We start from the raw sequence: 21,730 nt of genomic DNA on the forward strand, positions 1-21,730 counted from the left end.
ATCACAATCACAAATCACAATCGCAAATCACAATCGCATATCACAATCGCATATCACAATCACATCCATCCATCAAACTGCACATCTCGCCCATTGCCGCTGCGTGTCACGCCGCTGACTGGACCGGCCTTGTCCTTCACCGCCACCGCTCCATACACCCGATTTTTTTTTCTGCGCTTGGCTCCATCACGCGGCCCATGCTCATGACGTTCTTATAAATATGCCTTTGGCCCTCGCGGCCAGATGATAAACCCCACGGAGACCCAGCGCTTCAGCAGCCACACTTGACTCTCATCCGCCTTGGTCCGCATACCCTCCTCTTGCCGCGCCGCCCAGCCCGAATCGCCTCAGCTCGAATCGCACCCACCCACCCGCATCGAATCGCATCGAATCGCATCGAATCGCATCGAATCGCTTCTACTGCACACCTCTTAGCTCGCACCTCGACCTGGATCCACCTACCTCGCCATCGTCCCAAATGGGCTGCTCCAGAAGTTACTTTGTTCAGCCTCGCATGCGAGCTCACTCTCGCAAGGCCGTCTCTGCCGACCCATCCTCGGTCTGCTCCAGCCTCACCCATGTCTCGCCCAAGACCAAGGCCATCCCAAACACCATTCCGGCCCGTACCTACCCCACCAACAGGAGCCCATCGCCCGTCTCGCTCGGCATCCTCAAGGCCCACGCCGACTTTGCCACCTTTGTCCTCTTCCGGATCGCCTACACCCCGACGGTCCGCCCGGCTCGCTCCCGAAGCGAGATTGTCTCGCTCCCGCATCTCGATCAGTTCCAGCAGTTCTCGCGCACGCTCTTCAACATGCTGGCCCAGTATCCCAAGCTCCGGCCGTTGTTTTCGCTGGCCTACTTTTATGCCGCCCAGTTCTGCAAGATGACCCGCCTGCAGCACCAGCAGAGCCTGGCCCAGCGTCCTCCTAGCCGCAACAGCACATCTGCCTCCATCTCTGGCTCCATCTCTCCGTCGCCGTCCTTGCCCGGATCCGATAGCCAGACCAGCCTCTGTCCCTCATCCAACTCCCAGGACGAGCTCGAGATCCTCCCCAACCAGCTCCTGTCCATCTTCCGCATCGCCCTCATTCTGGCCCAAAAGTTCCACAACGACCAGCGCTATTCGAACGACTCGTGGTCCCGCATCTTCGACATGCCTCTGCCGGTCCTCAACGAGATGGAGCGCAAGTTTCTCGCCGCTATCCAGTACACCCTCCACATCCGCCCGAGCACCTACGATAGCTGGCTCGTCGTCATCCACGAGCTGCGCCAGGAATACCATACTCGCATCCTCCACCGCGATTCGGCCGATTCCAGAGCTCCTCTCCCAATATCGACCTCGCCTCGAACCTCCTGCATTGCCGGCGACGCCGAGTGAGCTCTCCCAGCCTCAATCCCTGGATGGATCGAGCCCAGATGGCATCGTTCTTCATATGAACTGCTCTCATAATCCGGACGCCATCTCTCTCTCTCTCTCTCTCTCGGTCGACCACATCCAGCCAGGGCCATCTTTCCTGCAACATGCCGATTCCGCCATTGTTCAGCGACTCGATGTGCCCTCCCCCCAATTCGCATTTGGATCTCAAGCATTATTTCTTGCGATCCACCTTTATCCTCCTTGGTAATTTTTGTCCTTCAGTAATTTGCACGCACTGCGTTTTCCTCTCTGCCCATCCCTTTCCCCGTTAAGCATGCTCCCTTTGAGATCCACCCGTTGCCCCCAAGGCATTCCCTTTCTCTCTTGCACCTTATTCCCACCGTTATGGTTTCGTTATCCCCCGAATTGCTCCATTATCGGCCCTGTGGTTTGCCCTGCATTCTCCAGCATCCACTGTGAAAGCTCTCCTCCACTCCATTCACTTGCGATACCGTCTGCCGTTCCGACCCGCACCCTTGGCAATACCATCCCCTCGCCTCCGCTCGCCCAACCACGCTTGACTTCCAGCAGTGCCTTTCCCTATTCTGCCCGCTTCTGCATGCTACTTCATTCGCTCCATTCGACTTTATTCATCCGGCCCCCTGGCCCGCCAGCACTTGCATTCACGCACTGTATATATAACTTCACCGCTTTCCATACCCAAATCCATCGCTATTCTTGCATCTGCCATATCTGTCAACGCCTTCCTCTTCCAACCCCCCTCTCGCTACGGAAATGAACTGAACACGCTGAAGCCAGCTCCTCGCCTGGCCATCACCCAATTCTGACTGTCTTGTTCGGCTGGCCATCTCCAAATCTCATTCTATCTCATATCTGGCCATGTCCGAGTCTTGGCAAGCTCTCTCGTTGGACCCGCGGACACCTCATTCGTTCGCCCGATCGCATGTATCCAGGTGTCTGGTACATTGTACCCCATTTGCACCGCTCGGCGCCTCAGATCGGCAATGTATCCGACCGATGACCGATCGACTGATCAAGATCCGGCTCGATGGCACGTTTCCTGAATGCCGGTAACCGTCCATTGTACACACTCCTTTCCTGGGGGGGCACGTTTTCGCCTCTCCAACCAAGCACCACCTCATCCATTCGACCCAGCGGGCTTCTCGCTTGCGGGGACCGGCCGCTCTCACCCGACCTTGGACAACGACAACGACTCTATCCGCTGGACCTCATCGCCGCTGCTTGGATGCTTTCCTTTGCGACTTGGACCTCCTTTCTCCAGCAACGGCATTCCCTCCCTCGCTCTCGTTTGTTGGAACTCTCCCCCCCCCAAGGATGGTGGGAGGAGCGATTCATCTTTGTCAATATACAGAATGATGCCCATTTGCGTTCCTTCACATCAGCCACTCTCTGATGCTGACATCAAGTTGATCGGGTCGAGCGAGCTGCTTGCACACATTTCTCTTGCCATGCTTCTGCGGGCACCCGGGTCATCGTGAGTGTTCAGCAGAGAAAAGTCACCATCCATCCACCCCCAGAATGAGGGTTTCGTTGCGCCAGATTTGTCATCACTCGATCTTGCAGGCTCTATCGATCTGTCTAATTCCGGCACAGCCCGAGTCTCGTTGGGCATCTCCTTGGCGACCATCCGCAGCGACTCGATCTTTCGCCGTGGGGAGGCCTGTGCCGTGCTTGTTCGGCATCCGCATGATGCCTGGTCTGCCCCCCTGGTCGCGACCGCCTCCGACAGCCTCATTGGCCATGCCCTTGGCCAGCCGGATCTTCCCGGGTGCTCCAGACATGGGAACATCGGCTTGGTGGCTGCTGCCCAGCAAACACCCCATCCCTCCTCTTGCCCGGTTCTTTCTCCGTCTATTCCATCTCCACCTCCCCCCCCCGAAACCTCGATCGGGCTTGATCCGGACTTATAATCCGAATCACCGTCCCCGCCTTCCATCGGCAAGGACTCGTGCATCGTCGCAAGAGCGGCACCGATCGTCTCTGGCGCCTCCGACGCTTTTCTCCGTTGCTGTGGACCTCGCCACCTTTCCCCCAAACTCGCCTCCCCCCCTTTCCAGCCCGCTCCAAGCCGCCTTTCCTCCTCGCTTGGCCCGCTAGCATCTGGATCTGCTGCCTGCCATGTCCTCGCCTGCTGGTGCTGGGGAATGCTATCAGCATCCGCTCGATCCCGAGTGCCTGCCTTCGACGTGAGTTGTGTTCTCAGTGCCTTCCATGGCTGCATCCCAGCTGTCGTCGCTGGGCTTGCTGGTGTCCTGCGTCGATCCAACCAGATACACCCCCCCCACTGCAGCAATCTCGGCTCGAGGGTCTATTCTCCTGTCGTGGTCAAATGTCTCTAACCAAGCTCCTCTCTCCCTCCCGTCCGATTCCACCCTGCAGCAACGCCCTGTATCTGATCGCCCTGGCCATTCTCTGGGCCACATCCTTGCCATATCTCGCTGCGGTATGGCGGCTCAAGTCCAAGCGCCGCTTCGCCCATGGCTTTGGCTACGACGCCGTCCCAACGATCGTCACTGAGATCCTCCACGACCAAGAGTCGCCCCAGCTCGTGGGCAGCCCCGTCGACGACATCGATTTGGCCCCTGAGGAGTGGGTCGTCCCCGAGGCCTCCACCGACACCCAGCCCGACAACGAGCTCGACACCAGCGCAACGTACGGATACTGGATCGGAATGCTGCTGCTCCTGCTTGCTGTCGTGGTCGACTTCCAGTGGTCTTGGGTGTCGTTCTTTCACCTGTATCTTCGGAACGACGACGGCGGCAGTAGCGACGACAGCGGAGCAGGGTACTATGGTCTTTTGCAAACCGTCGCCTCGGCCCTGGGACCGTTCCTGCCTCTGCTCTACTCGGTAAGATGCTCTTGTCGGGCTATCCTGTCTGCCCAGCTGCGTATCGTTATCCCCGCCGGCCTCGCCCAACACGATCATGAGCTGGCGACAAGGAAAATGCACCGCAAATATGCACCACAGATATGCACCGCAAATATTCACCACAAATATGCACCGCATCGGCATACGGCATTCTTTGTCGAAACATGCAATCGTGCCGCTCCTCCGGCCGGGGTATCTACAGCGCCGGTCACTCGGTCCACTGATCCCGTCTGTTGCGTTCCCGATGATCATTTCCGCCTGCAGCTCTCGGTCACCCTGCTGTTCCATGTGGCTCGACAGCCCGAGCCCTCTGGTCCTGCCTACCGCCAAGAACACATCAAAGCCAGCATCCGCCCCTTGCTGATCAGCCTGTTCCTGAACGGCGTCTTCTCGGTCTCGATCCTGTGGCTCGAAAGGACTCGGCTCGCTCCTGCCCACAACACCAATGCCATCAGCCAGTTTGTCTACGTTCTTGTTGTGGCTGAGCTGGCCCTCAAAGCCCTGTGGACCGTCGATGCCCTCTGGGTCATTATCGGAACCAAGGTCAGGGACGTGTATATGTACGATCCCAAGGACCGCAAGGTAGGCTTGTGCAGGTTGGATCGGATCGTGTCTCGTTCGACTGTGTTGTGCTGTGCTGTGGTGATCTGGGTTGGAGATGGCCGCTATCGTGAACGTCCGGGCTCACCAGGAGCATCTTCCCTCCCCTTACATGTACTGCCCAACAGCGCTTCCAATCCCTTGAGGCTACCGCCGGCATGCTCTCCCGATACACCTTTGCCTGGTTCAATCCGATCATGAAGCAGGGCTCGGAGCGCACTGTGGAAGCCTCGGATATCTGGGCCTTGCGTCCTGCAGAAACCATCGACGACGTTATGGCAGAGTACAGCCGCATCCGCCTGACCAACCGCCTCCACGCGACGGCATCGTATGACTTCATGGAGGCCCCCAACGAGGACGAGGAGCTGGACGATGATGCCCCTGTGCCGTTCTTCTCCATCATGTGGAAGATTGTGCGCAAGCAGCTGATCACCCAGTTCTTGTTTATCGTTGGGTCATCCATCTTGTTTTTTGCGGGTACGCTGGAGGAATGCAGTGGGTCGATGAAGAAACGAGAGAGGAGGGGGGCGAATGTGTGCAGAAATGAGGCTGCACACCTATGCTTGGAGATGCAAACAGCCTTGGCAGAACTCCTCGGATCTGGATCACTCACAGATCCCATTTTGCTCGGTCGCCAACACAGGACCCTTCTTCCTCAATCGCATTCTCAACTGTCTCCAGAATGGCAACTGCCCAGACTGGCTGCCGTTCTTCTACGTCGGCACCCTCTTTGCCTTCACCGTGATCCGTATCCTCCTCGATAGCCGTGCCCAGTTGGTAAGGAGGCCCTGGAGGAGGGGGGGAGTGGAGAACGGAGGCTTGATGTCAATCCCGTGCGAGTTTACCTGCCAGTACTCCTCCTGTTCTCTCAATAGTATTCGGTTCCATATCGAGCCGCAGCTACACTCATATTTACCGTGTTGCTGTATTCCACAAACCCAGATCGCGCGACAAGTTGGAATCCGACTCCGCAACGTCTTGACAGGCTTGGTTGTATGTAGTCCCAGTCTCGAGTTCAGCAGAAGCAGCAGTAGAAGGGGGGAGAGAGGGAGGTCCTATAATTTGCATCGTGTGCTGCTGGCCTTGCATTCTTCAGCACAACACAGATAGCGCTGTCGATTGCTACCTGCTGCCTACATGCCGCCAAGGTGGCAAGCGACTCGCTCACTGTATTCCCGCCTCACTCTCACTCTCACTCTCACTTTCAGTACCAAAAAGCACTGCATCGTGTCCCGCGTATGAGCGTCGATGATGTCACCGGCAAAACCTCCGCAGCTACCACTGTCGGCAAGATCGTCAACCTGCTTGCTGTCGATGCCAGCAAGATTGGAGACTACCTCGGATTCGTCTCGATGGTATGTATGGTTTCTCGCGTATCGGCTTGGTTGGAGAAGGGGGTGGAATGAAATCACTCCTCCCCACCTCCGACAATGACACTGCCTCGGTATCGCCCAATCAAGCACTGCCGTCGCTCCGATAAGCTGACACTCGTGAATCGCCTTACCTTCTTTCGGACGGGGTCTGCCACAGCCGATTATTGCTGCAATCCAACTCGTCGTCTGCGTCGTTGCGCTGTATCAGCTCCTTGGCTGGTCGTCTCTGGCGGGCCTGGGCGCCATGGTCGTCTTGATGTGTGGTGGAGCCCCGATCACATACTACTTCAAGAACATCATGACGACGCTCATGAACAGCAATGATGTGCGCTCCAACGCCGTCAACGAAATGCTGCAGGGCATCCGCATTATCAAATTCTTTGCCTGGGAGAAGCAGTTTGAGGACAAGATCACGGCCCTGCGCGAGAATGAGATGCGCAATCGATGGAAGCTTGGAGTTATGGTGAGTCGGAGCCGACAGCTGGACGCTGGATCATATCCCGATGGCGGGGCATTGAGGATGTGCTGGGCATGGACGGTGAGACAGCATTCTGCAGCGTTCAGCTGTGGTGCTTGCTGCATCGCATTCGCGATTTTGCCCTCCCTGCTGCTTACGCTCATACACACGCTTTCTTTTCAGAATATCCTCTATCGTGTGGTCTGGTACTCGGCGCCCCTCAGTGTGTCGCTTGTGACTTTTATCGCCTTCACCAAGATCGCTGGCCAGGAGCTCACGGCCACGATCGCGTTCACGGCCCTGTCGCTCTTCAAGTTGCTGCAGATTCCGCTTCAGCAACTACCAGACATGATCATCCTGTTGATGGACAGCTGGGTCTCGTGGAAACGCATCCGCGACTTTTTGGGCGAGGAGGAGCTCGAGAAGTACCGCAGTGAGTTTGATCCGGACCACAGCCATGGCCATGAACGACCCTCGATTGCGCTCAGACATGATGCGCGCTTCACCTGGCGTCCGCTCGGCGCACCTGCGTCGCAGAGCGCCGGACCAGGCTCTGCAGCGGCTGCTACTACTGCTTCCAAGTGGTTTGGAATCAAAGAGTTCTGGAACCGCCTGCGCGGTGTGGTGGCTGCTCCGGTGACTGCATCTCCTCCGTGCTTTGAGCTTGTTGACATCAACATTGAGTTCCCGCACGACAAGCTCTCGGTAGTCTGTGGCCCGACTGGATGTGGCAAAACATCCACCATCTTGGCTCTCTTGGGTGGTGCGTAGTCTGAGCGCTGGACCTCTGCAGTTTGCTCGATACCACTGGATGTTGCTGTGTGCCGAATGTGGCTGGGATCGATCTGGGTTTCTCTCGCGACGGGCTTTACTCAGCTAACACTAGATCTCCCGCTCTCCCGCTCTCGACTCTCCCCTCCCCTCCTCCCCCCCGAACACCAAACTATTCACAGAGATGCATCGCGTGCATGGCGTCCGCAAGTTGCCCGCGCAGACCCCCGTCGCCTACGTGGCCCAGCAAGCCTGGCTCATGAATGCCACCATCCGAGACAACATCACTTTTGGCGAGCCTTGGGATGCCGAAAAGTACCGCCGGGTTATCCACGCCTGCAGTCTGGTCAAGGACTTTGAGATTCTCGAGGGCGGCGACATGACCGAAGTCGGAGAAAAGGGCATCAACCTGAGCGGCGGCCAAAAGCAGAGAATTGCACTGGGTAAGCAGCGACTTTGGGCCAGTGTCGAGAACGAGACAGCGGCGTCGCTCTATCGGGAAGCACCGTCAACTGCACGAGTCGCTAATCGCACACATCCCCACAGCCCGTGCCGCCTACAGCAGCTCACCCGTCATCGTCATGGACGATCCGCTCTCGGCCGTCGATGCCCCGACCGCGCGCCACCTCTATCTGCACTGCATCATGGGCTTGCTGAGGGGCCGCACGCGAATCCTGGTCACCAACGCCATCGGCCTGGCGATTCCCGGTGCAGACCATGTGGTCATTCTGAATGAAGGCAGAGTGGAGATCCAGGGAACCGTCGAGCAGATCCTCAGCCACATCCCCAGTCAAGCCAACCCCTTCCTCGACAGTCTCTTGGAGCTGAAGACCGCCGTGCTTTCGGAGCGCGAGGCCTGGCTGGCGTTCCAGTACACCGAGCACCGCTTCGAGAGCCCTGCCGAGACCCTGGACACCATCAGCGCCGACAAGGAGCGACAGACAAAGTCCAAGCTGACCAACGAAGAAGAGGTTGCCATCGGCAAGGTCGACTATTCGGTCTACAAGCTGTACTTCCGAGTTTCGGGTGGATACGTTGTCTTTGCCATTCTCATGTTGGGCTACTTTGCCAACCAGGCTTCTGGCGTCTTCCAGGACGTTTGGGTGCGCTGGTGGAGCGAGGCCTACACGAACGAGTCCTTCTCCGCGCTCTCTTCGGCAGCCTCGGCTCTGCCGGTGCCATTCTTGGACATGGACGAGAGCTCGCACGCTCTGTCGTCGTTCCTGTCCCGGGCTCAGGCCTTTGTTCTCTCCAACCGAGCCACTATCACCAGCGCCAGCGCCAGTCTCGCCTCGGTCGGGTCGTTCAGGCCCATTGAAAACCTGGACTTTTATCTGATCGGCTACTTCTTGATCGGCGTCACAACCATGTTTGCGATCACCTGCCGCCTGGCGCTCCACTACTGGGCCCAGATCAAGGCCTCGCGAACCCTGCACCACTTGCTGCTGCTCAGGATCCTCAAGGCTCCGATTCGATTCTTTGAAGTCACCCCGATCGGCCGCATCCTGAACCGCGTAAGCCACTATTGGATATCTATCGGTGTGGAGAGTCTGTTGATCGGCGCAGTTGCCCAGGAGTGCCCCGAGATCGCCAGCGATCCGGATGGTCCCTGACATTTCCGCAAAGTCGACACACCGACACACGGCCGATCGACACATGACTGACACATGGGCTCGCTTCTGCTCTTCTTGGACCGCCGCTCTCGTGATTGCGCGTCTGTCGATCTGACGGATCCCGGTTGCCGTGTGTCTTTCCAGTTCACCAAGGACATGGTGTCGGTTGACGTTGAGCTCAGTCTCTGGACAGGCGGCGTCATGTTTTACGTCGTCTATCTCTTCTGTGTCTTGGTGGCCGTCGGACTCGCCATTCCAAGCATCTTCATATCTCTGATTCCTATCGGTAGTGTATCCATCCTGGCCGCATCGTGAACTATCGCTGTCGTTGCTTTGGAGCACAGTGGTTGTGGGGTTCAAAGACTCACGCATGCAGGCCACTCTCCCTAGTTTACATCTACTACAAGATCGCCAAGTACTACATCCGCACCTCGCGCTGCCTGAAGCGTCTGGACTCGGTCTCCAAGTCGCCGATCATGTCATACTTTAGCGAGACTCTCAGGTGAGACCCCAGCGGCACCCTTCCCGAGCATCCCGGCGTATGCTAGTCATGTGCTGCGGTGCTCTTGCTGTCCACCTCGGAGATGGCACCGTGTAGGAGAGAGAGCAAGTCGGTAAGGTCACTTTGCTGGTCTGACTCGCACGATCTTCTTGGTCCATCCAACATCTCGTCTGCTTTCGCACCCACTATTGCCGCCATGGCAACAGCGGCGTGTCCACCATCCGCTCGTTCCGCAGCGAGGTGCGATTCAGCAAAGAGTTCAGCTCGCGAGTCGAAGCCTTCAACCGCGCCAACTACTTCCTGGCCATCTCCAACTTGTGGCTCGCGGTGCGCATCCAAGGCGTTGCTGCCCTGATTGTGCTGGCTGTGGGTGTCTCTGTGCTCTCGGCCGGACTCGATGCCAGTCTCGTGGGCCTCTGTCTCAACTTTGCACTCACAGTGACGGATGCACTCACGGTAGGTGCCAGCATGGTGCATGGTGCATGGTGCATGGTGCATGGCCGCCTGAGTCGAGGTCTGGTGTCAACACAACGAATTTTCGGCGATGTGGACGCGATCAGCGATACAGGTTCATGCTCACCACCTCCCCCCCCCGCCGCTCTTTACAGAACCTGGTGCGCGCGCAAGCCGGCTTGGAAATGTCCATGAACAGCCTGGAGCGGCTGCAGGAGTACATGGTCATTGACCAAGAAGCCCCTGCCATCATTCCCAACAACCGCACGTCCCCCTCGGTAAGGATCGCTCGTCGTGCTTGCGGCAGACCTTCGAGTCGTCGTCGCCTCACTCGTTCCGCACGGACTGACTGGCTGACCAACTGGCTGGCTGACTGACTGACTGACTGACTGGCTGACTGACTGGCCGGCTCTTCGTCGGTCATGGTTTGCTTCCTCACAGTGGCCCGAGCACGGCGCCGTCTCGATCCAACACTTGGTTATGAAGTATGCCGTCGATGGTCCTCCCGTCTTGGACGACATCAACCTGATGATCAGCGCCAAAGAGAAGGTCGGAATCGTCGGACGCACCGGTGCTGGCAAGGTAGGCTGGCTGACTTCTATGAGTCGGCGAATTCTCTCAGGATGTCGGTAGCGAGGCAGCGAGGTAGCGAGGCAGCGAGGTAGCGAGGCAGCGAGGTAGCAAGACAGCGAGGCAGCGAGGCAGCGGACGGCTAACTGCTGACTGTTTACACCCCTCCTAGTCCACACTTTCGCTGGCTTTCTTCCGGTTTATGGAGCCTGTTTCGGGCACGATCGTCATCGATGGGGTCGACATTCGCAAGATTGGCCTCGCGGACCTGCGCTCGTCGCTCACCATCATCCCGCAGGATCCCGTCCTGTTCGCTGGAACCATCCGCACCAACCTCGATCCCTTCAGCACGCTTACGGACGATGTTCTCTGGGAGGCCCTCAAGCGCGCCCACCTTGTCGACCCCGAGTCAGCCCATGGCTCGCGAGTGCAATCGCCGGTGCCGACCGATGCACCTGAGCCAGAAGCCAAGTTCAACTTCAGTCTCGACACCACCATCACGGAGGGCGGCGGCAACATCTCGCAGGGCCAGAGGCAGCTACTGTGTTTGGCTCGTGCTCTGGCCAAGAAGAGCCGCATCGTGATTCTGGACGAGGTAAAGATGCAGCGGCCGACGACTCTCTGTGCGATGCGTCCATCAGCCCTGTCCAACTCGAGCTGACCTTGTCTCGTTACCGCACCCTGCGAATCGGGATGCTCCAACAATCAGGCCACGGCGAGCGTTGACACCGAAACTGACCGACGCATCCAAGAAACCATCCGCGCTGAGCTGTCGGACGCAACTATCCTGACAATTGCCCACCGTCTGCGAACTGTCATGGACTACGTAAGTCACGAATTTTCTGCGGCGCGGGTCGGGGCGATACAATTGTTGCGAGATACGCCGGATTGGGCGGAGCCTCCAGAGCCTGGCATCGTCGCTGTAGCTTTGGGAACACTTTGAGCTCGTGCTGACGCTCCCATCCGCAAATCGCCATGGCGACTCCTTCAGGACAAGATTCTCGTCCTCGATCACGGCAAGGTCAAGGAGTGGGGCACACCGCTCGAGCTGATCGAGCGCAAAGGCGGTAGCGTCTTCAGGAGCATGTGCGAGGAGACTGGCGAGCTCAACGAGTTGATCGAGATTGCCCAGAGACAGCGATTCAACTAGGAGATCGGCCAAGCAGCGCGAATCAGCTCTGGAGTGACCCCCATTGATCCTCGGTGATTTGGTGGTCCTGCATCCGGCTTTCATCGGACGGCTGCGCCTGGAGTCTCCCAGGAGTCCCTCAGACATGCGATTACTTGCTGGATTGTGTTGGCCAGCCACTCTCCATCCCCTTCCAGAGAGGATCCGCCTGTAGTAGACCCAGACCAGATCGACTTGCGCTGGACTGCCCATGGTCTCTTGATCTTGATCGTCCCATCATGTTTTCAATACAAGTCCCTCCGACTCCAACGCACGTTCAACACGACCACGGCTCATGGCAAGCCGCTGGCATCCCTCCTCCCTCTCTTCCTCCCGTGGCAGCGATAGTGCCCCGGGACAGCCGTTGAGGCCTGGACCGCAATTGAGCGAATCTTCATCAAGAGGAGCCACGGCAAATTCGCTCAGTCCCGAGTTTCAGCTGGCGCGTGGATACAGTAGCGGACGACGTCAATTTCTCCGTTGCAATCGACCCACGATGGTGGAAAGGGCAGGGTTCGCTTTTTTTGGCTGGGCGAAAAGCGTGAGCTTGGCAGCCGTCGACGTCAGTCTCTGATCGCATTGATGATGTGCGGGCTGCCTCACAAGGCCAGGCAGTTCCTGTGTAGTGAGTGAATCAGGCTCTGCCCCGGGGCCGGCGAGAGGGAGAGGAGAGCGAGTCGCATCGGATCTTTTTTTTTGACGACTGGCTTTCCTCTTCATCTTGGCCATCTTGTTTGTATCCTCTCAGCCGTGCGGCCGTCCGAGTCCCACGTCTGTTCCCGGCAGCTCCTCTGTTCGCCTCCCAGCGCATCCCCGGCCGCAACCCAATAGCGATTTCGTGCAGATACTTCCCAGCGCGCGATGGGTAATGCCTGCTGTCCGGCCGGCGGCGGCCAGGAAAAGTCGTCCAACAAGGTCGCCGAGGCATCGATCGGTAATTCCTGCGTCTCCGTCAACGCCAACAGCAGCCGTGCATGGGGACAGGATGCGAGCGCTTTGGGGCATCCCTGCGAATGAGATGGATGGCCTGTATGCAACTGAGATGGACGGCGGCTTTGTGAGTGAGATGCCCGTGTTTCAGCGTGCCGCCGCTTGCACCCTTGCCGATACTCTTGTTGGATAGAGTCCTCTCTCACTCCTGCTTTCGACCACGGCGTAGATGCCCAGCTAAAGCTTTCCGAGATGGAGGCCAAACTCAAGTTCAAGATTTTGCTGCTAGGTACAGCCTCGATGTCAGCTGCGACACTGGCGCCGTTTGATATGCCGGATGTGTGCGGCCTCGTATCGTACCTATGCTTAAGAATCCGGGCCCGTGGGATGGGGGGGGCTTTGCTTGTCCAGGATCGGGTGAATCGGGTAAATCAACAGTACTCAAGCATATCAAAACCATCAACAAGATCGCCATGTCCAAGTCTGAGATTGCCGATATCGTAGCGAGTCTCCGTCGGAACTCGATCCAGTGCATGAAAATCCTCATTGAAGAAGCAGAAAAGTTTGGCTTCAATATCGGCGAGGCCGACAAGGTGGGATCAAGCGGCGCCCCACAGAGAGAGGGCATGCGTTTGGGGCCGGTGGCCGGTGGCCCGGGAAACGCCGGTTGCTGACTATGCTAACGCTAATGGGACCGCGGTTGATACAGGCAAAATCCGACGCCCTCGCTGCCATGGAGGAGGACGGAGAGTCAGATCAAATCGACACGGTAGCCGATGCCATCTCGGTGCTGTGGAAGAACGACGCCATCCAGAAGACTTGGGAGAAGAAAGACGAGTTTTGGATTCTGGATTCAGCAGATTTGTACGTCCGCGCTCGCCGATACACTCGGAGAGGCAAGGGCGTCAATGGCCCGCCAGCAGAGCTATGTGTTGTCGTGGGCGAACATGCCTGTGCCTCTCGAGTATGCTTCCGATGCGTCTGACCTCTCTGCCATCCACATCCTGGTTGCCTCGTATGGTGTTTGTTCAGCTACTTCTCCAACATCGAGCGCTTCTGCCAGGATGACTTTGAGCCTACCGAAGAAGACTCTGTTATGGCGAGAACGATGACGACGGGCATCATCACAACCGAAATCAAGATAGCCCCGCTGACTTTCTCGTAAGCGTAGTCTGCGTGGGAGAATATGAATGCGGAGTTTGTTGCACACCTCTCCCGGCTGACAGGCACCATCTGCACCTTCCAGACTCATCGACGTTGGTGGCCAGCGAAACGAGCGAAGAAAGTGGATTCACACGATGGACGACTGCAACATGATATTGTACATTGTCAACCTCTCTGGATACAACAGCGTGCTGTTTGAGGATCAGACCCAAAACCGGATGAAGGAGTGCCTGACGCTGTTCAAGCAAACAGTCAACAACCCTCTGTTCTCGAGCATGCCAATATTCCTCCTCTTCAACAAAAAGGATCTCTTTGAGAGCAAGATTCGGAAAACCCCGATTACCGTCTGCGAGTGCTTCTCGGATTACAGTGGTGGGTTCCGGCCTGAATCGCTGTCGCAACCAGCAAGTGCTGACTTGCTTTGGGCCAGCAAGGGCCGCCGAATCCGGCGGCGGAAGGCTGCTGACGCGATGAACTGCAGCGGAAGTAACATTGCCTCGTGCGACTGGACACCGACAGGATCGGGCGAACTTATGGACTGCATAGCATTCATCGAGAAACGCTTCAAAGTAGGTGGCAGTCCGTCGGCTCTGAGATGTGTGGAAGGTGGCCAGCGCCGACTACCGGCGGAGACAACCACCCGAGCCGTCTTGGCCTTGCATCAATGTTGTGAGAGCTGTGCCCTGACGCCATCGGCTGCTTCCCCCCCCCTCAGGAGCAAATTCTCTCTGGATCACCCGACCGCCTCAAAGTCTTCAACATTGCGGCGCGATTCAAAAAGGACGTCAAGGTGGTGTGGGACGAGCTTATCGTGTACCTGAAGACCAACAACAAGTCTACGATCGACTCGGCACTGAAGTATATGGAGCAGAAGGGCATTATCCAGAAGTAGTGGTGGTGCACACAGCCCTTGTCCCAACCCTGCACATCACGGCCGATATCGTCCTCTGTCATGTTGCGCACCCGCACACGTTCCCATCAACACAGCCGCCCACGGACCTGCTTGCCAATTGCTCTCTCGCCCTGTCTGCCTCGTGCCCGAGCGGCTCATCCTCGCAAGCGTGTTCCGGCATCAAGAATCGCTCCGCATCGCACATGTTTTCTAGTCATAATATTACATGACCGATAAGTCTTTGGCCGTGTGCGCGGAGCAGCGCTGCCCACATGGGCTGCAGCACCCCGGCCGTCGCTTGCTGCTGTTCGGGCTCGGTCTTGGCGCTCATCCACCCCGCGAAACCGGGACGCGTCGCCGCCTCGCCCGCTGACGTAAGCCGCGCCAGGCCCTCCGTTCGTGCAAGGGGCTCTTGGCCTTCTTTCTCTCGCTGGCCCGCCGCCCGCTTGAGCAGACGCTGTCCTTTCCCCCTCCCCGGTCAGACCGATAGGCACGGCAACATGAGCAAAAAGGAAGTGATTATCTGCGACAATGGAACAGGCGTAAGTCGTTGTCCGGCGCCGGCCGCCTGCTGGCTGCTGCTGCTCGCCCTGGCCGACGCCATCGTCAACGCTGGCTCGGATGGCATCGGCTGAGCCCTGCGCAAGCCCGATGTCCTCCGCCAAAGACGTCGGGCAGATCGGTCAGATGAGGGAGATGGCCCTCACGTAGCGCACGCAGCGCACTGCATCGTATAAAGCGGACCATCTGGCCCTGCTCCCTGTTCTCCACTGACGCCTGCGGCATCTGCGGCATCTGCGGCATCTGCGGCGCAACCATGCCTCCGTCCCTCCCCTTTCGCGCTGGCAGTTTGTGAAATGCGGCTTCTCCGGAACCAACTTCCCCGAGGCCATCTTCCCGGCCATCGTCGGCCGCCCCATTCTGCGAGCCGAGGAGCAAATGTCCAACCTTGCGGAGCTCAAGGACATCATGGTCGGAGACGAGGCCGCCAAGGTCCGGAACCTCCTCCAGGTCTCATATCCGATGGAAAACGGCATCGTTCGAAACTGGGAGGATATGTACCATCTCTGGGCCTACACCTTCCAGGATAAGCTGGGCATCACAGACTACAAGGATCACAAGATCCTGCTGACCGAGCCTGCCATGAACCCCAAGAAGAACCGCGAGAAGATGGCCGAGGTTATGTTTGAGCGCTACGGCTTCAACGGCCTCTGGATCGCCATCCAGGCTGTCCTGACGCTCTATGCTCAAGGTATGGTGCGAGGCGACGCCAGTCTGCCTTGCCTGCAGCGATACCGAGTGCACCATCGGCGTGGGATGCATCGGCAGTGGAATGGCGCCCCCAGGCCGAGATCGCGCCCTCCAAACCCTGACGCTCTGTCGCTCCTCTGCATGCTCCAGGACTGCAGACCGGCGTCGTGGTTGACTCTGGCGACGGTGTCACGCACATCGTCCCCGTTTACGACGGCTATGCTCTTCCCAACCTCACGCGACGCCTGGATGTCGCCGGCCGCGACATCACTCGATACCTGATCAAGCTGCTTCTGCTGAGAGGATACGCCTTCAACAGAACGGCTGACTTTGAGACCGTCAGACAGCTGAAGGAAGCCGTTTGCTACATTGGGTGAGCAGCCGATATCCAGCGATCCGTACACATGGGGCGATGTGCTGGAACCACCCACTGATGCGCCGGTGTCTTGCATCGGCTCTAGATACGATCTCCAGCTGGAAGCCAAGCTGGCGGCCGAAACCACTGTCTTGATGGAGTCGTACACGGTGAGTTGCAGCTGGCTCTGGGCTGCACCGATGTTGGCACAATGCACCGTTGCGTTCTAGTCGCACTGGACTTGGCCGTACGATGGTTCAATCGCATCGCTGAGTGTGCAAATCGGCGATGCTGACCGTCGCCCCTGACCCGCAACCGCAGCTCCCCGACGGACGTGTTATCAAGGTCGGATCCGAGCGATTCGAGGCTCCCGAGGCGCTCTTCCAGCCCCATCTGGTCGACTGTGAGAGCGAGGGCATCGCCGGTAAGGATATGTTGACCCCCAGCCCACCTGGGCGAACCGCTTCTGCATCCGCAGGCACATATTTGAGTGGCAGATGTTCCGGCTGGCCTGTGGCCAACTAACCAACTACTTGAACGCCGGCCCCGTCGGCAACAGATATGCTCTACAACTGCATCTCCTCCGCCGATCTGGATATCCGTTCCGAGTTGTACAAGCACATTGTCCTTTCGGGCGGCACCTCGATGTACCCGGGTCTCCCGAGCCGCCTTGAGAAGGAGGTCAAGCAGCTCTACCTCGCCAAAACCCTCAAGGGCGATGCAAGCCGCCTCAGCGTAAGTGACATTGTCTTGGGGCTATGAGCGGAGAGGCGAATGCGGCGAACATGTGCGACTTGCGCCAACGGACACAATTGACCATCCAAACTCGCTGGACCGTGGTTATCGCTCTACAGAAATTCAAGATCCGTGTCGAGGATCCCCCGAGACGCAAGCACATGGTCTTCCTCGGCGGTGCCGTTTTGGGAGAAATCATGAAGAAGAACGACGCCTTCTGGATCACCAAGGCCGAGTACGAAGAGAAGGGCATTCGTGCGCTCGACAAGCTCGGTCCCCGCGGTGGATAAAGAGGCTCCTGGCGATCGTGTGCGTGTCTTCCCGGGGTACATATGACCCACAGTCTGCCCATGCACCATGGCGGCCGTGGTATATCCTCTGGACAGGCAATCACTCGTTCGTGTACGAGACGGTCAGGCGATCCCAGAGGAATATGCCACCGTGTCCGGCGCATGTTGGGGATCACTCGACAGCCTCGCGAGCAACAGCGTCGTCCCTCTGCGCCGCTCACTTCTGCGAATAAATCACCCGCCTTTTTGATATGAGCGTCCTTGTACTGATGGAGCGCGTGGCTTGCTTTGATGGGTAGAGGAGGGGGAGCTGGCATGGGTGTGTTGTATATTGGGCGACCACTGGGATTGGCGCCATCGAAGAGACGATCTTGTCTGAGTATGCAGACTACTCGGGCTGTTGTCTGACCGCCCGAAATGATACAGAGGGGGGGCTGTCTATTTGATTCCAAAGCATCGTAGCAGGCGCTTCCACCAGGGCTTTGATGCTTGTTCTACCAGGTCCTGAAACACGCAGGGTGAGATGTCAGCACAACGACAGAGAGAAGGTACCGACGTGTGTGCTGCTCGCAAGGCGAGCCGGCCTATGGGTGGAGTCGTGGTGCATGGCTCACCCGGGCATCCCAGAGCCGAATAGACCGATCACCAGAGCCGCTGTACAGAATACCCTCGAAGAACTTGAGGCAGTACACTCCGTCTGTGTGTCCCTCAAAAACCATCAGACACTCCCCAGTCTGCGAGGGGTGGAGGGGAAATCATCGAAGCGCATCGAGTCAGCGATATGTTGGGAGGCTGAACACGGACTCGTCGGCTTTGGTATGTGCCATCCGCACCCACCTCGAGATTGAAGCATCTGTTGCAAAGTTCCGTTCAGGAGCAAAGGCCGAACATCGGGGATGGATCAGAGAGCGGGAATGGGTCAGTTCATGGTTACTGCGATCCAGATAGCTATATAATCAACTGTTCGTGCTCGAACATCCTTCATCGGAGGGGTCGCCGATGCACACCAGCGTCGAGCCGAATCGGACCAGTAGTTCGATAATGCGGGCTTATCGGAAAGCGCAGGAAGTGTCTGCCACCGGCTCGTCAGCCCCCACCTGATTGTTTTGTCATATGATCCAGTGAAGCATAGTTTGTTGACCGCGCTCAGGCACTCGACTCCTCCTTGGTGTCCCCGCAGGACCTTGACTGTTTTTGTTGTCTGTCGGCGAGGGAGACATTGCCAAGCAAATGTGTCAGGACCTTAGAGGCGGCACTGGCGCTTGAACCGGCCTCTTTCCAACCATTATTAGATCGAGCACTGGGTGCGGGATGAGGAAGGAGGCTTACTGCTATGCTCCAGACACGAACAGTTTTATCCATGGATCTGCATCGATCAAAACCGCAGTCAGTAGTCGGATATGCGAGCCGAAGGCGCCAGCTGGGCACATCCTGCGGCAAAATTCGGCGCTGGGTATACCCGGTAATGATGTTTTCGTCATGCACCTGGAGGCACTGGACGCCATCGGTATGTCCCTGAAACACATTGACCGGCTCGCCAGTCTGCGTGCAGCGGATTGTCAGTTCACGGAGTGACCACACGCATGCCCTCTCTGCATAGCGGCCTGGATTGCATAGAACATGTGCTTTCGGCTCACAAACAAAGTGCCTTCGGACAGCCAACTAGTTCAGCGGCGGATATCCTCACTGCCCTGTACCCCACTCTGGCCATCGAATCAGAGGAAAAGTACCGCACGGCTCCACTGGATGATGGACATGTCCCAGCTCCCGCTAAAGATGTCTGTGTCGGTGACATCGATGCAGTTGATGATGTTTTTGTGTCCCTTGAAGACGTGCATGGCCTTGCCGGTCTGGGGGGGAGGGCAGATCCGTTTGGATGTGAGTCCTGGGCATGCAGGTACTCATTTGATCCCGACTGGCAACATTGATCCGATAGCAGTCTGACAATGCGTGACCGATGGCCACCAACAACCACAACGCAATAGACGGGCGGAAGAGGCACCTCTAGATTCCATGACCGCACGGTGGTATCCCACGATCCAGAGAAGGCCCGCTTTCCCTTGACTTTCAGGCATGCCACGTAGCCCAGGTGGCCTTGGAGCGTTTGTAGACAGGTGTTGGACTAGTGAGTGCACCAGAGAGAAGCATCTGGTTAGACACAGGTTTGCAACTTTCCTCGCGAGTCGGGATTGTTGTATCGATCGGCAAGCAGATGCTCGAAGCTGCTGATGCCACTGGGCCGGCTGACCCGAGGGGTGCAGTACTACGACGCAAGCCGCCGACACCGAGACGGAGCCTACTTCGCCAATGTTCCACGTCCGAACGGTATAGTCTCCACCCGAAACCAGGTTGACGACTCGCTTATCGTATTTCGACTGAGCAATTTGGTTCTGTGAGTGCGGTACGTATTCACTGAACTCGGGCACGATCTCCATGGCATATACATCGGCGGTGTGGCCCCGCAGCTTCTTGGCTTGCGTCACTTTGACGGCGAGATCTTTCTTGTTGACCGTTGAAGGAGCGACATCCCACACCAGTATTGTTTGATCGTGGGATCCTGCGATGCAACGCAGGATATGAGCTAGAGCCGTGTCTTGGCATGGCAAGCACGAAGGGCGATCGCGGCAGCGATGCAATCCAGATGCGCATGCGTCCGAGCAAGCCTGCACGGCCCAATAGCACAATCAAGCAGCACAGCGAAGTAGCACTCAGCCGAATGACGGTTTGCATCGTCTCAAGCTGCCCACTCTCATCAAGTCACAAGGCCACTTGGCGGGCCTTACCCGTCACGAGAGCAATCAGTCCATCTTCGTCTGTTCCAGGCTCCACCCTCATGGTTTTTGACCGCCGTATCCTCTCTCGTTTCATAGGCGGTCTCCCGCCCTTCCAGAAGACATCCAAGCTATACACTGTGCCTTCGTGTGATCTGTGAGTTTCGTCATGGCACCCAACGACTGAAGCTTAGCGGTGGCTCTGATGCTCTGACGCTCCGACGGGGCAACCCGAATGTACCCGAACCTTTCAGCGGCGAGCATTCGCGAGTAAGTGCCGTAGCATACCTGAAAACGCCCAAGCATCTCCCCGAATCGACCTGTGTGTTGGGAGATTTGCCAGTGTTGGCTCATCGGAGGCGTCCGTCGAGCAACGACCGCGACGATGGCTACGGCTGCTGAGAGCCACGAATACCTTTTCCTTCTTCTCCACCATATGCGAATCTTTTCACGAGAGGCGAGTGGAAGAAGCGGGCGACAGGCGGTGTGGTCTGTGGGACAAGAGCGGGCACGATAGATTTGCGCCCGGGCCGGTCATCGTCAGCAAATAAGTGGATCTCTCCTGAATACGTCCAACTGGGATATATCCAGAACTGTCGTGCTTCCGAGAACGTGCTGTTGCTGAACTTTCGAGTTGGTTGCTGAGCTCATCGGGGCATTCTTTGGCAGAGTTACCCAGACCCCGGGAGATCGACATGCTGCCTCCCCATTTCTCACTGAGCGGTGGTGGCAGGCTCTACCATCAGCACCTTGGAGGAATTCGATGGCAACAACAACTCGCACAGCTTACTTTTGCTGGTACCAAGCAATTGAGTGGAGAATGCTCGAGGTGCGGAATGTAGATGTGGGATCTGGGATGGGATATTGCCCCGCTTGTGTTTCCCGCCCTGCGTTTGAGAGCGCTTCCCCAGCGACCAGAATGAGATGTGTCGGGATTCGTATTCGCCGTCGACCAACAGAGGCATCTGAGATGCAAGCCAGCATCCAAGTTTCATCGGAGCCGAACTAAGCGAGAGGCAGGACTGTGGTGTCGGGGTTGAGGCTCGGGCAGCGGCCGCTGACGTCGTCGCCAATCATTGCATATGTCGGTGGCAGGCCACCTGTGCATTCTTCGCCTGCCTCTTCCCGCACTTGAGCTGAGCGGATCGGCCGGCGGGGTGGGGAGAGATTGAGGTTCATTTGGGCATGAAAGAGGCGACTCCCCGGCCGAGTCCATGTGCCAAGGACGCTCGACGGCTGCAGTCGTATTTTTCCGGCACAGCGGCCCGTTGGACACCGGTTGCAGTGGCACGGCGAGCGAGACGATGGCGATGGTCACGCGATGGCCTCGGAGACTTGGACGCATATCTGAAATAGGAGCCACCCGAATGAACGAGCAGGACGACGACACCAACCACAGGAGTGCGGTTGGTGTCTAGACAGGCAATCACATGTAAGGACGCCCATGTCAATTCTGACAGCCCAGATCCGTCCCGGCAGGGATGCGACGCGTCGCAGCGTGCCCACCAAGGGCGCGTGTGTGACAGCATCACGCACGCGGATTGGTTAGCCAGGGTGCGCGTTG

At 57.7% G+C, this 21,730-nt stretch overlaps 5 protein-coding genes across 5 annotated transcripts; 4 read left to right on the forward strand and 1 right to left on the reverse strand.

Annotated features, from left to right (window-relative positions):
* The first annotated feature begins 264 nt into the window (after positions 1 to 264).
* Positions 265 to 1,538, forward strand: BJ171DRAFT_214451 (uncharacterized protein). The gene has a single exon (XM_053106406.1). It carries the CDS (start codon positions 479 to 481, stop codon positions 1,379 to 1,381), a length of 903 nt encoding a protein of 300 aa, XP_052963452.1. The 5' UTR covers positions 265 to 478; the 3' UTR covers positions 1,382 to 1,538.
* Positions 1,539 to 3,026: 1,488 nt separating this feature from the next.
* Positions 3,027 to 12,052, forward strand: BJ171DRAFT_445485 (uncharacterized protein). The gene is made up of 19 exons (XM_053108172.1): positions 3,027 to 3,588; positions 3,782 to 4,250; positions 4,536 to 4,853; positions 5,000 to 5,348; positions 5,515 to 5,648; positions 5,814 to 5,864; positions 6,080 to 6,226; positions 6,402 to 6,707; positions 6,885 to 7,464; positions 7,655 to 7,915; positions 8,019 to 8,986; positions 9,230 to 9,371; positions 9,476 to 9,587; positions 9,794 to 10,043; positions 10,196 to 10,318; positions 10,482 to 10,622; positions 10,783 to 11,205; positions 11,320 to 11,436; positions 11,602 to 12,052. The coding sequence occupies exons 1-19, from the start codon at positions 3,521 to 3,523 to the stop codon at positions 11,758 to 11,760; spliced, it is 5,118 nt and encodes a 1,705-aa protein (XP_052963453.1). The 5' UTR covers positions 3,027 to 3,520; the 3' UTR covers positions 11,761 to 12,052.
* Positions 12,053 to 12,433: 381 nt separating this feature from the next.
* BJ171DRAFT_601836 (G-protein subunit alpha 8) lies at positions 12,434 to 14,764 on the forward strand (the record flags this gene model as incomplete). Its single annotated transcript, XM_053115117.1, has 8 exons — positions 12,434 to 12,712; positions 12,938 to 12,997; positions 13,147 to 13,301; positions 13,418 to 13,572; positions 13,741 to 13,869; positions 13,955 to 14,244; positions 14,392 to 14,441; positions 14,588 to 14,764. Exons 1-8 carry the CDS (start codon positions 12,640 to 12,642, stop codon positions 14,762 to 14,764), a joined length of 1,089 nt encoding a protein of 362 aa, XP_052963454.1. The 5' UTR covers positions 12,434 to 12,639.
* Positions 14,765 to 15,111: 347 nt separating this feature from the next.
* On the forward strand, positions 15,112 to 17,647 carry BJ171DRAFT_518501 (actin family). Its single transcript, XM_053112248.1, has 7 exons — positions 15,112 to 15,306; positions 15,614 to 16,016; positions 16,166 to 16,388; positions 16,477 to 16,540; positions 16,692 to 16,794; positions 16,930 to 17,105; positions 17,225 to 17,647. Exons 1-7 carry the CDS (start codon positions 15,265 to 15,267, stop codon positions 17,393 to 17,395), a joined length of 1,182 nt encoding a protein of 393 aa, XP_052963455.1. The 5' UTR covers positions 15,112 to 15,264; the 3' UTR covers positions 17,396 to 17,647.
* A 186-nt stretch (positions 17,648 to 17,833) lies between these two features.
* BJ171DRAFT_559310 (WD40-repeat-containing domain protein) lies at positions 17,834 to 20,602 on the reverse strand (the record flags this gene model as incomplete). The annotated part of the gene is made up of 12 exons (XM_053113204.1): positions 17,834 to 17,899; positions 18,010 to 18,129; positions 18,233 to 18,248; positions 18,493 to 18,596; positions 18,725 to 18,761; positions 18,855 to 18,937; positions 19,126 to 19,245; positions 19,398 to 19,517; positions 19,696 to 19,952; positions 20,179 to 20,321; positions 20,455 to 20,486; positions 20,582 to 20,602. The coding sequence occupies 12 exons, from the start codon at positions 20,600 to 20,602 to the stop codon at positions 17,834 to 17,836; spliced, it is 1,119 nt and encodes a 372-aa protein (XP_052963456.1).
* Between the last annotated feature and the right edge of the window lie 1,128 nt (positions 20,603 to 21,730).

This window comes from Polychytrium aggregatum, assembly GCF_025602895.1.
Source record: "Polychytrium aggregatum strain JEL109 chromosome Unknown BJ171scaffold_40, whole genome shotgun sequence".
Classification (NCBI taxonomy): Eukaryota; Fungi; Chytridiomycota; class Chytridiomycetes; order Polychytriales; genus Polychytrium; species Polychytrium aggregatum.

Coding starts and splice junctions, on each gene's coding strand:
- BJ171DRAFT_518501 (XM_053112248.1), top strand. CDS start 15,265: ATGAGCAAAAAGGAAGTGATTATCTGCGACAATGGAACAGGC. Junction 16,389..16,476: donor GAAGCCGTTTGCTACATTGG/GTGAGCAGCCGA, acceptor CATCGGCTCTAG/ATACGATCTCCAGCTGGAAG. Junction 16,541..16,691: donor TCTTGATGGAGTCGTACACG/GTGAGTTGCAGC, acceptor CCGCAACCGCAG/CTCCCCGACGGACGTGTTAT.
- BJ171DRAFT_214451 (XM_053106406.1), top strand. CDS start 479: ATGGGCTGCTCCAGAAGTTACTTTGTTCAGCCTCGCATGCGAGCTCAC.
- BJ171DRAFT_445485 (XM_053108172.1), top strand. CDS start 3,521: ATGTCCTCGCCTGCTGGTGCTGGGGAATGCTATCAGCATCCGCTCGAT. Junction 4,251..4,535: donor TCCTGCCTCTGCTCTACTCG/GTAAGATGCTCT, acceptor TTCCGCCTGCAG/CTCTCGGTCACCCTGCTGTT. Junction 11,437..11,601: donor TGCGAACTGTCATGGACTAC/GTAAGTCACGAA, acceptor CGACTCCTTCAG/GACAAGATTCTCGTCCTCGA.